Source organism: Papaver somniferum, chromosome 8 (genome assembly GCF_003573695.1).
Source record: "Papaver somniferum cultivar HN1 chromosome 8, ASM357369v1, whole genome shotgun sequence".
Taxonomy (NCBI): Eukaryota; Viridiplantae; Streptophyta; class Magnoliopsida; order Ranunculales; family Papaveraceae; genus Papaver; species Papaver somniferum.
In genome coordinates, this window is record NC_039365.1 from 14,579,222 (window position 1) to 14,591,865 (window position 12,644).

Below are 12,644 nucleotides of genomic sequence, written 5' to 3' on the forward strand. Positions count from 1 at the left end.
GTTTGTTATAGACAAAACAGTAAAAAGACAACTTAATATAAAGGCCTAAAATTTGCCGACCCTCTATGCCCAAAATACTAAACATGCCTCTCTGAGTACCACGAACTGACCACCAGAAGAGCAACGCTGAAGCAAAACCCATCTTATAAAAAAAAAAAGAAGCAAAACCCTAAACTTGTTTCAATAACGATTGCACTGCGTTTTAAGATGGTGGATACTAGATCAATGGCGAAGAAGAAGAAGCTGATTAGGTTAATGGAAAATTTCTCTGAAGACATAATCATGGAAATCATGTTACGTTTACCGGTGAAATCCACCGTAAGTTCAGGTGCGTATGCAAGTCTTGGTATGAGTTACTGACTAGTATATCTGATAGGGTGAAACTAAATTTATTCATTAACACAAATCAAGGTGATTATATTAATAAAAAAAATATTAATAAGCATGTCTACTCTGTAGATACTAGGTCATTATCATCAAAATCATTAATAAGGCCAGTGAAAATTAAACATCCGCTAAACAGCGACGTTTATATTTTGGGTACTTGTAATGGTTTGGTTTGCGCAAGTTTTGGTTTTGGTCTTTATATATGGAATCCACGTACGAGAGAGTACAGAGTAATATTAATAATACAAAATGGCTTCGATTGGGATTTAGACCGAACGGGATATGGGCTTTGTTACGATCCCAAAACTCGGGATTACAAGTTATAGTGTTCTATAATAAAGAATTTAACAATCGTGTTTGTAATGTTCGGGTTTATATTTTAGGTTCCAATTCATGGAAAACACTTCCATGTCGCATTCCTTATTGTATCCCTATGGATGGAGAAAATGATAGGCGGCGAGGAGGACTTCCCGGGTTTTTTTTTTTAATGGAGCATTGCATTGGTTGGTATATTCAGTTGGGGAAAAGGAAAAGTCGTCGAAGGTTTTACTTTCTTTTGATATTGCAGATGAAAGATTCCTGGAAATCTCTCAGCCGGATGAAAAATGGGAGAAATTTGATTATAAATTTGTGGGCGTGGTGGGAGAACGTCTCTGCATGCTTTGTAGTGTTAGCAAGGTTGGTTTTGAAGTATGGGTAATGAACGATTATGGAATAAAAGAGTCTTGGACTAAACTGTTTCAGATTGATCAAGTGACAAGACCCCTTAACTACTTGAGGAATATAGTAGATTTAGGAAACGGCGAGATCCTATTAGATGATGAGAAGAGTAATAATTTTATTTTGTATGACCCAAACAAAAAACTGTTAGATTTCAACCGACCCGTCTTCCAGAACAGTACGGATTTCCAGAGCGTAAATAGACGTAATATTTTTGTGTATATGGAGAGCTTGGTTTCAGTTAACTCTGGTACGCATGTTGGGGATAAACAAGAAAGATTAGATTACTGTGAAGCCATTAAAGGCCTGCGATAAAGACTTTAGAAACAAGATGACACATTTAGGGAGTGTTCTTATGCACTAGTTTTAATTAAAACATTATGCTGTTAGTTGCTTATTCATATACACTTTATTCTCTGAGGTTTTTGTTGTATTTACGTGGATTTCAATTAGAAAGTCTAGTATGCATAATACACGACATGAGAAGGTGTACGTCAAAAGAAAGCGAGTTCAATGCTGTAAATGCTCGTTTTCTTACTCACACAGAAAGAAGTGTTTGGAGTTGGTAATTTGGAATTTAAGAAAATGAAATCCAAAACACCAGAAGCTCGAAATCAATCACATATTCTCTGAAGGTGGTTCAATTGCATCGCCATTTTGAAGCAGTTTACGGAACACTGGTTTCAGATTATTAGATTCTTCAATAGCCTCGCCATTTTCGAAAAGCTGTTTCCTGAGAACAACATGTGTATGCCCGAAAAGTTGCTTCTTTAGTGATTGAAATGCCATATCTAATCTCTCCAACTGTTCCATTGAATTTTTATTATACATAAACAAGCCGTAGTAAAGCTCGAAACTATCCCCAAACGTGTTCTCCATCAAATTCAACAAAGTTTCATATCCTTTAGTATTTATCCATGTCGATTCTAACCCAAGTTTCTCTAGAATTCTCCCCAGTGTATGTGTTATAAATTGCGATTCTGCAGCATCCTTATCGTGCTGAGCAGAAGACATTTCCACCATCCTACAACCTTCCTGAGCAAAAATATTTAGAAATTTTTCGCAACGACTAATCCTCGATTCCTCATCCCCAATTCTAACTTTATCATAAACAAATGGAAGATTTTCCCAGCTATCTCTGCCACTTTCAGGTCCAAACATCGGATGTGTACATAAAACATCAAACTCTGGCGGTAAAACCTGAAGAAACACTTTTCTCGGGAACTCTTTAACAAAGTATTTCTTTTTAATCTTTGTAACGGAAACGATCTAAGAACTAATTCAAAAGAAACTATAGAGCTACAAAGAAGTACGACATCAGGATGTTGTTCACATAAATCATCAGCATCAGTGAAAAACATAGCCCCTAGTTTTCGAGCTATATGAGAGTAATCTGATCGAGAATGAGCTAAAACTCTATGTCCTTGACGAACTAGAGTTTTCGCAAGAAATTGACCAAAATTACCAAAACCCACTATTGCAATCTTTAGTTTTTTGCTTTTTTCAAAAGGATATTCAAAACCGTAAGGCTGAGATGCATCTAAAGCTCTAACACAGAGACTACGATACTTAGAAGTCTGTTTTTGGGTGAGAATTGAAGATCGGTGAATGGAGTGAGAGGTTGAACTTGGATTTGAGTATGGAGGTAATCTGATTTTCGAAGAATGAAGAGAAGAATATGAGAGCATTTTTTTTTGTTTCTAAGATCAGCTCAAGAAGTCAAAAAAATATCAGAGTCCTACAACCCAAGATATACATTGATATCATCTGCCAATAACTTTGCCACTTTACTACTGTGACAATGTGACGTTGCCTCCTGCTAGTATTAAGAAATTATTTATATTCCACGGGCTAGTCCTACCAAATGGTTTCTACAATGTTCTTTTAAATGATATCAATCATTACTCATTTTTGTATTTTCGAGTGGACAACTTTGGCGTAGAAAAGTGTATTGTTTTTTTCTGTTGCTCTTTTTTTTCTGGACAGACAAAAGGCAATGTTTCAGTACAAAGATGCCAAGTCACTGAAACAGTGACATACAGATCAAAAAGATACAAAATAGAGTTGATAAATTGTAGCCAACAAAAAATGCTAGAATTTTAACCCCAGTTGAATAACACACTTAACAACCACAATTAGTTGCTTGGTACTTCTAGTCACATTATAATATAACCTGTTGTTTCGTTTTTTTTCTGTTGTTAGTTGTTACTCATGGTAATTTTGGTAACTAGTGGTTATTGTTTATATTGGCAAACTATTGGTGACCTCTTATTACACCTAACAGTTGGTATTAAGTCACTTTTGTTATTTAACTTGAATTAAGTAGTTGTTCACTTTTTTTATAGTACTTGCATTATGTAGTTGTTTACAATACTTAATCAAGTCATCTACATCTATAGATTGATAATGGTAGTATTTTATATGGGTGAAAATACACCATCAATCTACAAAAGGATACAGTATTTTCTTGAAAGGATCTGTTGCGTAATGGAGCTTAAAACTGTGACTCGAGCGTCGCAAGATCGTGACTCCTTGTCCTTGGTAAAGATTTACTATTTGTGTTAATCTTTCAAATTGAGGAGTGGAGTCATCTGTTGTTGGGTCTTCTCTAAAAGCGTACATGCAAGTTGCAGCGTAGTCCGTAGACTTGTTCTTTGGCGCTTCCCTTGATTAAAACCTCTCGGCAGACTTGACATGCATGCATTTCTAAAATCTGTCATTTTAACATGTATATTCCCCAAGTAGCACTACAAAGCATTCAAAATTACACTATTACAATATTCAGAGATAATATATTTAAGTATATCTACCCAACATGCTTAACAAATGAATTGAGTGATTTTTATTCTATGAAATACTAATATCAGCGTACTAATTTAGCTCGTCATCCATCGAGTGAGAGATTTGTTTAAAAAGAGGAACATGTTCAGGTAAGAGCGAAACCACTACATCCACCCCACCATCTTCACTGCATGTAGGCAATAAAATTATTAAACCTTCAACCGGAATGTTGGGTGGAAACATTGCACAAGGACTTCCACCACCAAAATCAAGATCATGAAACTGAAATCTTAACCAGCTATCTACTTCCAAATTTGGACACAGCGTGTTTCCAAATTCCGGTGCTGTTGCTTCGAGGTCATCGCCTTTATTATCTACATCTTTTGATGCCGCCCCGAAATCGATAAACGATTTGAAATACCTACTATCGACACGAACAACTTCATCATGGATTGCTTTTGAGACATAAGCATGGCTCTCTTGCAAGACCTCCTTAACTTTCAAAGTTGGATATGCCCATAATACTAAATTGCCAAAATACTCCATGGACACAGCTGGTTTAATTCTTGCCCTTCCATTCACTGAAACCCTTACTTGGGTTGACTCTTCTGGATCAAGTCCTCTAGCTTGAGTCATTTTCTTCCATGTATGAGAAAGTAAACATTCAAAAGTACTGTATCTTTGATGTGGGTTACAATTTTCTCTATTAACCTTGGCTTTGAGGTTGTCTATGAATTCGGTAGAGTAGGTTATCATTAAAGTCTCAATGGGCGAGAAGACAGAGGTAGTGTCTGGATTAACTGTTGTCTTTTTGAACTCGATCGACGCATGGTCGAATTCAATGTTAGGTGGGTTTCTTGGTTGGGAAACAGCCAACCGATCAAGATAAGGAAGTGATTCTAAGTCGAGACCTCGGACCATTCTAGCCCATGCCACAAAGAACGAACTCATTGATTGACCATCAGCCACACGGTGATGAGAAGTTTCACCAATCACTAGACCACCACATGCATATCGGTTGAGTTGAATTTGTAACATTTCTTCAACTCCTTCAACAGGTGGAAGCAGATGGTTAACATCTTTCGATGGATTAATGGACGGGAGTTGTTCAGCTAAGGTTACAGGAATGTAGGTTTCGGTTATGCGAACACCGGCATTATTTAGAATGATACAAGTTCGACCGAGATCATCTTTTATGAACCTTCCCGCCAAGTGTGGGTAATAAACAAGAACTTTAGATAGAGCATCTTTCAAGACTTCGTTTGATGGCATTGGTGGTTTGAATGCATATAAAACAGCCACTTGGAAATCGAAAGCAGCTTTATCGAAGATTGTAAGAGGAATTATAACATCTTCAGCAGGCATATTAGCATATGAAAAAGATGAATCGGCTTTTAAGATGGTATTATTGATCAAACCAATTGCCATTTCTAAAAAAGATCTGTTTTAACTAAAAGAGATCAAAGAATTGGCAATAACTTTCTTGTGAAGTGAATTAGTTAAGATGGATAAAGTTTGAAGGTTTCAGAAGAATGAAAAATATCGTGATTCTCTAAAACCAAATTACGTGGGGTTTATATAGAACGAGAAGTTGACGCTGAGAAGCAATAAGCCAATAACTAGTGTTCTGCATGCATGCCAAACCTAATCATCATTGATTGTTTATGTGTACTGTTAGAACAAGGAATATAATTGAAGTATATGGGTAAGTTTGAGACTTTCAAGTGTTATGACGATTAGGATTTTGGATGTATTTGACAACTCTTACCCAGTGAATACGGAGTGCCTAAACTCAACTCATTTTACTGGTGTATATGTAAATTTTTTGCGTGTGTCCAGTTAGTTTGACAAATCTTATACATTGAATCTGTTACTGGTACCTTCGTGCTGACGTGTCAACACCAGCCTATAAATACGTGGAAAATCTGTTTTGAGAAGATGTGTCTTGATACACGCAAATAGAGGTGTAAATTGTGCACGACATACGTAGGTACATGCCAAACGTGTTGTGTGCTGTGATGTTTCAGAAATCTATGTTATGTGTGACGTCTTGCGGTGAGCCATGCGTTATGACCTGCCATTTTGCTGATCGTAAAGGTACCTAATCGGGTAGTGAAATCCGTTTAAGATGATCGAGTTGTATGAATCATGCAGGAACACACGGTTTTGGAAAGTTAAGGAAATCAGTGTCACACAGAGAAATGAAAAATGTTAAATCGGTGGCTTCATTTTTGAATGTGAAAGTTGTTGCTGTTATATACCGGGATTAATTTATGCAAGTCCATTGTTTGCTGTTACGAGGTATAGACAGTTTTAGCTAAGCACATGGGCAAAAAGAACTCTAATGTATGAAGGCAGCAAAATCAACTCAAATATCTTTTCCCAAATTCGGTTTTGATATAAGGAAAAACTTGAGTTAAAAAAGAAAAGAAACCACAGTTAAGAACTTAAGACCTTGATTTAAGTGTAAGTTACAGTACCTTGTTCATGTTAATTATAAACACTTAAGCCTCAGCCAATTCTTCTTTTCAAAACATAGTTGTAACTTGTAAACAATTGAAAAGATGCAGCAACCCCAAAGGTTTAAACTGGGGAAAAGGGGATTGGAGGATTAATGAATCCCCTGCCCTTTAAGGGTTCGCGAGAACTTTGATTTATTGCTTAGCGCTTCTTGTGCAGCTAATGCCAAGTTGATTAACATAGGATGGGTCACTTAGGCCAAGGTATATATATAAATGGTTATTACAACGGCAGAAAAGATAAGCTTCCATCAGGATATGGAGTTGTTTTGCATTTTTACGATGGAAGACCAGTAGTTGTATATGATGGCCCAAAGAATGATCACATATTTGTTTTATACGCTATTGGCAAACAGCTGGTGATTTCAATTTGATAAAAAACCACCAACTATACGACACCTAGTTAGAAGTTAAATCTAAAATGGATAGTATAACTATACCTTTGCTTTATAGAGAACTTTCGTGGAAACTGAGCAAAGAAGTAATGGAGAAGAAAACAAAAGCAAAGAAGGACACCAGAAAAAAATGGTTCTGATAATTTAAGAGAAAGAGACAAAGAAACACTCTTATTTCTGATAATTAAAACATCCCAACACATTTGGAGTAACCAGGAGTATTTCATTTCGTTTATCGACAAATGACAATACTTTGTTGTTACTTGTTATGATACAATAGCTTTCCGTTTAATTATGGTTGTTTGGAGTTTAAAACTTTTCTAAATGCTAAGATACGAATCATATAAGCTGGTGCAAAATTCATTTTTATCTATATAAAGCTTCATCGATCATAAACTTGTTCAATATTCAAACAACAGCGAAGCCATGGCTTCGCTTTCATCCCTACACTCCATTTCAACTGCCTCCTCAAAGACTCTATCTGCATGTCCTAATAGTTCATCTCAAAAAAAGGCACAGAAACATAACCATCTTAAAGTTATGCAATGTAGAGCTAATAATAAAAACCATGATCAAGATAACCATGGAAATGAAACTAGCAGCACGAATTTCATTGATAGAAGAGATATGCTTATTGGTCTAGGAGGTATGTATGGTGCAACAACAGCTGGGTTTGGTACAGACCGCAAGCCGGCTATTGCGGCTCCCATAACTATACCTGATTTATCAAATTGTAGTCCAACAGATCTTCCGCCTGGTGTGACAGGAATAAATTGCTGTCCACCACCAACCACAAAAATCGTCGATTTTGAACTACCATCTGCTTCAACTCCTCTAAGGGTTCGTCCAGCTGCTCATTTAGTTGATGAGGCTTATATCGCTAAAATTAACAAAGCCTATGAACTTATGAGAGCTCTACCAGATGATGATCCACGTAGCCTTAAAAACCAGTCTAATCTCCACTGTGCTTATTGTGATGCTGCTTTCAATCAAACTTTAGCTGGTTTCCCTAACTTGGAAATTCAAGTTCATTCAGGCTGGCTTTTCTATCCATTCCATAGATACTATCTTTACTTCCATGAGAAAATCTTGGGAAGTTTAATTGATGATCCAACTTTTGCTTTACCGTTCTGGAACTGGGATTCTCCTGCTGGTATGGAAATACCTTCTATATATGCAAATCCGGTTTCTTCTCTTTACAACAGACTTCGTGACGCGTTACACCAACCACCAGCTTTAATTGATTTTAATTACAATTTGGTTGATTCTAATCTCCCTGCACAGCAACTCATTACATCTAATCTTACTACCATGTACCGCCAAGTGGTGTCTGGTGGAAAGACACCCACACTTTTCCTAGGATCTCCTTATCGAGCCGGTGATCCACCGGCTCCTGGTGCAGGAACACTTGAGTCTCTTCCCCATAATATAATCCATGGTTGGGTTGGAGATAGAACACAACCTAATCTGGAAACAATGGGTAGCTCTTATATTTCAGCGATAGATCCAATCTTTTTTGCTCATCATTCGAATGTTGACCGCATTTGGCTTATATGGAAGAGTTTAGGAGGGAAGCGAAAGGATTATAGTGATCTTGATTACTTAAATGCTGGTTTAATCTTCTACGATGAGAAAAAACAGCTCGTGAGAGTGACGGTACGTTGAACTCTCTATTCCTACTATAATTAAGTTCCAGTTCTTGGTACTGGGATATTGTACTTAAACCAAACAAATGAGTCATGCAAAAAAAAAGATGACAATAGATAAATATATATGTTGCTAACGTTTTATAGATAATTTGCAGGTCAAAGACTGTTTGGAGCACGAGCATTTAGGCTATAAGTATCAGGATGTGGAAATTCCATGGTTGCAAGCAAAACCCAAAGCTCCTACAGGAAAAAAGGTCGACAAGAATGCAGTGGGTAAGACAGAATACCCTATAACGCTCGACAAGACGGTGCAAGTACTGGTTAAAAGGCCAGTTACAAAAAAACGAAGCAAGAAAGAAAAAGAAGATAAAGAAGAGATGTTGATTATAAGCGGTATTGAGCTCAACAGATGTGCTCGTGTAAGATTTGATGTCTTTATTAATTATGATGGCGAGGTTGGTCTAGATTCATGTGGATGTGCAGGTAGTTTTACGAACCTACCACATGCACATGGAGAAAAAGACGGTAATGGAGAGAAACTCAAGACTCTTTTGAAGTTAGCATTAACTGATATCCTTGAAGATTTAGATGCTGAAGATGATGAGTATATTGTTGTTACTATGGTACCAAGAAAGTCGACAGAAAATGGACAGGAGCAGGTTGTTACAATTGATGATATACAAATCCAGTTTAATTGATCGATACCATATCGAGAATAATTCATCTTAAAATGTTTGAATTCTGTCTTTGTAAGTTACTCAATCTTTCCCTTAATGTACGTGTGGTTTTGTAATAAAATTCATGATCAAGGTAAATATGTTCCATGACCCATGCAGGAAGCTGTATGCTGCAACTGTATTTACAACTTACAAGTACAAGAATGTTATTTTCATTTTCAAACAACTGGGAAAAGCCTAATTTCCCTAAATTTGAACAATATCTATTCTACTACTACGAGCACATATCTGACTTACCATCTTTCATCCCCGAACCAATTATTCTTCTCTTTCGGTCCAGTTGGTCCTGCTTCGCCGCACAGCTCTGCGGGAAATTTATTCACAAGATTTTCCACTGATTGTCTGATGAAAATCGGTAAAAGATGTATTAACTTATCCAACTCAGACCTTCCATCATAAACAAGTTTGGGTCCCCACTCTCTCATATACTGCAACCAATTTGGTTCTCTAACAATCGTGTTGTCTCCTAGATATTCAGCTGCAACAACTTCATATTTAAGGCTTGAATCCACATCAAATTTGCTCTTTGCAGCATCATTCCTCACTCCAATACAAAGAGATCCTTGCAAGAAGTTCCCAGGGTGTGGAAAACTTGCATGCCCGTTTTTTGATGAATAAACAATTGCCTTATTTCCTTCGATAAACTCCAAGTTGCACGCATTCACCCATTCTCCGCCACTGTGCTGTGAGAAGTATATACTCCGAAGCTCTCCAGTGAAGTTGCTTATTCGGAGTGTATAATGCTCCCAATCACAAACATGTCCCCCTACCTTACTCAGTGCAACATTCAACACTCCAATCTTAAGAGTAGCTGGCCCATTGAAGGGACAAAATACCCACATCACAATATCAGTGAAGGTTCCTCCAAGAGCAGGTTTCACATGAACATATAGCTCTGCACTCTCTAAGTTCCCAAGCTTCACAAAGTTCCTATTACCATCCTTAGGCAAATCTATCCAATACTCTTTATCATTTGATCCTCCGCAAGGAAGGTTTAAACCCATCGGATCAATAGACACACCTACTAAATCCCCTTTCTTATACAACAAAGCCCCGTTTTTGAAAAACCACGACAAAGATGAAGGCAAATAAATCTCATCTGGATGAAAGAAAACAGTTGGCCCATAATGTTTTATAAGTGCATGCACCTGTTCTATATTTGGCATAGCATGTAGAGTGGGATCGAGGTTCTTCAAGCAAGCAATATCTATTTCATCTGCAGAAGACCAGCAGCTGCTGCAGAAGAAAGTCCCAACAGATACACCTTTCTCCATCATCCCTCGACGGCAAGGTCTTGTTTCCCAAACCCTAAAAGGAAATTTAACAGATTTCAGATCCATGTGAAGAATCAAGTTACAGGTCTCACATTTTTCTGTAAGATCTTCTCGGACACATCTAACTTCTTCAAGCGAAGGTTTCTCTGGACTACTACTGACCAAATATCCCATTGGTTTATAGCCCTCCGCTGGTTGGGGTAGCCAAAGGTAACCACAACCGTAATGGTTACCATCTCCCCAGTCATCTGTACTACAAGCTAATGTATAATCGAGGGGCTTTGTAAGAGCTGGTGACTCAGTCACATGGTGGAAATTCTTACCAGTTTTGAGTGCACTGACTTCTCTTGCCACAAGCACAAACCCATGCAACGGCTGATCATGTGATTGGCTATAGTGACCAAGGCTGAAAAATCCATCTGGTATGTCCACAGGCTTGTAAAATGTAGCACAGTTTTTCTTATCCTTTGACGAATTGCAACTCCAAACATTCTCAAAGTTGGTGATCTGAATAACTTCAAGCTGTCCCAGACATATCACTCCAGTACCGAAGCCTTGACCTGCGAAGATAAACACTAGCCAAAAATTATCCAAATAATGATAACTAAATTGGATGTAGATTAAGCTCAAACACAAAGGATACACAGCATTCATAAAAAGTGTTTAAGAAACAACAAATTCTTCCACATTGGAAGGTTATGTTTACCCAATTAGCTGGGCATTTTTAATCGTATAAGGTACACGAATACAAGACACAATGCAGATGCCTGTCTAGTATAGAGGTAAAATTGGGTGTTGACACCAACAACCTGAGTTTGGAACTCGGAAGAACTAAAATTCCTACTAATCCACCAAAAAAAGACAAATTTATCTTCTTGTTCTAATAATAAAAATGCTTTTTCCGATGCCAAACAGCTGAAATTATCAATTGATTAATCATAGAATTCAAGGCATGAGTATCCAGAACAACTAGAATCAAATTCCAGATCTATGTAATTGCAAAAGGTACCATTTCCTCATTAATGAATTTCAAAATACCAAAAACAACAATTCTGAAAGTACAAATTTCATCAGAGGAACAAATATACCTAAATGAAAAGAAACCTGAGACACCCACAGATCAAATCAGAGAACCCGAATTATCAAAATGCAATGTATATCAACAAAAAACATGACCCCATATAAGAAAAGTAGAAATCAAAACTCATAAAGATTGAAACTTTATGATAAAAATAGATTACCTTGAGGCCATTGAGGAATTGGTGATGGTAATGTAAAAGGTTGTAGCTCAGGAGTAGTATAGACATCATAGTTTGTGTTCCAATAAAAACACTTGCACCCATCCATCTTCTTCAATCTATTTTTTCTCTCTCTCGATTAGGATTTTGGGGGAGGAGATTCTTTGAAACAAAAAGGAGGATTGGGTAAGCAAACGGGTTGGTTATGTTCTTTTGCTTTATTCATCTTCTTTTTGTTCCTTTGAATCAGAACAAATTAAAAATTCTGATTTCTTTGAAACTCCTAATTGGTGTGGAACTTGATACCCGTTTAATTAGACGGCAGCTATGATGAGGGCACCAGATTAGACCAAATTAGTCTCCCAGAATTGACCAAAGTCAAAAGCTCAAAATTTCTGGAAATTTCCTAGGATTTTTTTCCTAAAACTCTCCTTGGTAAAGATTCTATTGCTGGAAAGCACTACTCGTATATCTATTTACAAATATTTATCTTAGAAGAGGAAGATTTTTCTTTGAGAAATGGGAAAAATATTTGTTTGGTCCTTTTTTCAGGTGGTCTCATGTCTGTTTATAGTCCTTTGGAAAAACGTCTTTACTGTTTGGTCCATAATAATTTAAAAATATAAAACAAACAAAATTATCCTTCCGTATTAATTTTTATTTATTTTCTTGTAGCAGTTCATTCGTCAAAATGAACTCCTATTAATTTCTACTTATTTTTTCAGAAAACATATAAAGCAGAGTTCATTCCAGAAATGAACTCCATATAAAAACCTAAAAAAATAGAGTTCAATCCAGAAATGAACTCCATATAAAAACCTAAAAAAAACAGAGTTCAATCCAGAAATGAACTCCATATAAAAACCTAAAAAAACAGAGTTCATTCCAGAATTGAATTCCGTATAAAAACCTAAAAAAACAGAGTTCATTCCAGAAATGAACTC

At 36.8% G+C, this 12,644-nt stretch overlaps 4 protein-coding genes and 1 pseudogene across 5 annotated transcripts; 2 read left to right on the forward strand and 3 right to left on the reverse strand.

Annotated features, from left to right (window-relative positions):
* Positions 1 to 225: 225 nt before the first annotated feature.
* LOC113305140 (F-box/kelch-repeat protein At3g06240-like) lies at positions 226 to 1,422 on the forward strand. The gene is made up of 2 exons (XM_026554239.1): positions 226 to 328; positions 905 to 1,422. Exons 1-2 carry the CDS (start codon positions 226 to 228, stop codon positions 1,420 to 1,422), a joined length of 621 nt encoding a protein of 206 aa, XP_026410024.1.
* A 303-nt stretch (positions 1,423 to 1,725) lies between these two features.
* Positions 1,726 to 2,795, reverse strand: LOC113305141 (annotated as a pseudogene).
* Positions 2,796 to 3,978: 1,183 nt separating this feature from the next.
* Positions 3,979 to 5,352, reverse strand: LOC113305142 (tryptamine hydroxycinnamoyltransferase 1-like). Its single transcript, XM_026554240.1, has one exon. It carries the CDS (start codon positions 5,314 to 5,316, stop codon positions 3,979 to 3,981), a length of 1,338 nt encoding a protein of 445 aa, XP_026410025.1. The 5' UTR covers positions 5,317 to 5,352.
* Positions 5,353 to 7,220: 1,868 nt separating this feature from the next.
* LOC113304358 (polyphenol oxidase, chloroplastic-like) lies at positions 7,221 to 9,354 on the forward strand. The gene is made up of 2 exons (XM_026553447.1): positions 7,221 to 8,458; positions 8,607 to 9,354. Exons 1-2 carry the CDS (start codon positions 7,229 to 7,231, stop codon positions 9,147 to 9,149), a joined length of 1,773 nt encoding a protein of 590 aa, XP_026409232.1. The 5' UTR covers positions 7,221 to 7,228; the 3' UTR covers positions 9,150 to 9,354.
* LOC113304359 lies at positions 9,212 to 12,032 on the reverse strand. 2 transcript variants are annotated; one of them, XM_026553448.1, is made up of 2 exons: positions 11,704 to 12,032; positions 9,212 to 11,037 (listed from the first exon to the last, which is right to left on the reverse strand). In XM_026553448.1, the coding sequence occupies exons 1-2, from the start codon at positions 11,807 to 11,809 to the stop codon at positions 9,422 to 9,424; spliced, it is 1,722 nt and encodes a 573-aa protein (XP_026409233.1). In that variant the 5' UTR covers positions 11,810 to 12,032; the 3' UTR covers positions 9,212 to 9,421. The 2 variants fall into 2 exon arrangements, with proteins under 2 accessions (XP_026409233.1, XP_026409234.1); XM_026553449.1 differs by having other exon boundaries at positions 9,212 to 11,022; positions 11,704 to 12,021.
* Between the last annotated feature and the right edge of the window lie 612 nt (positions 12,033 to 12,644).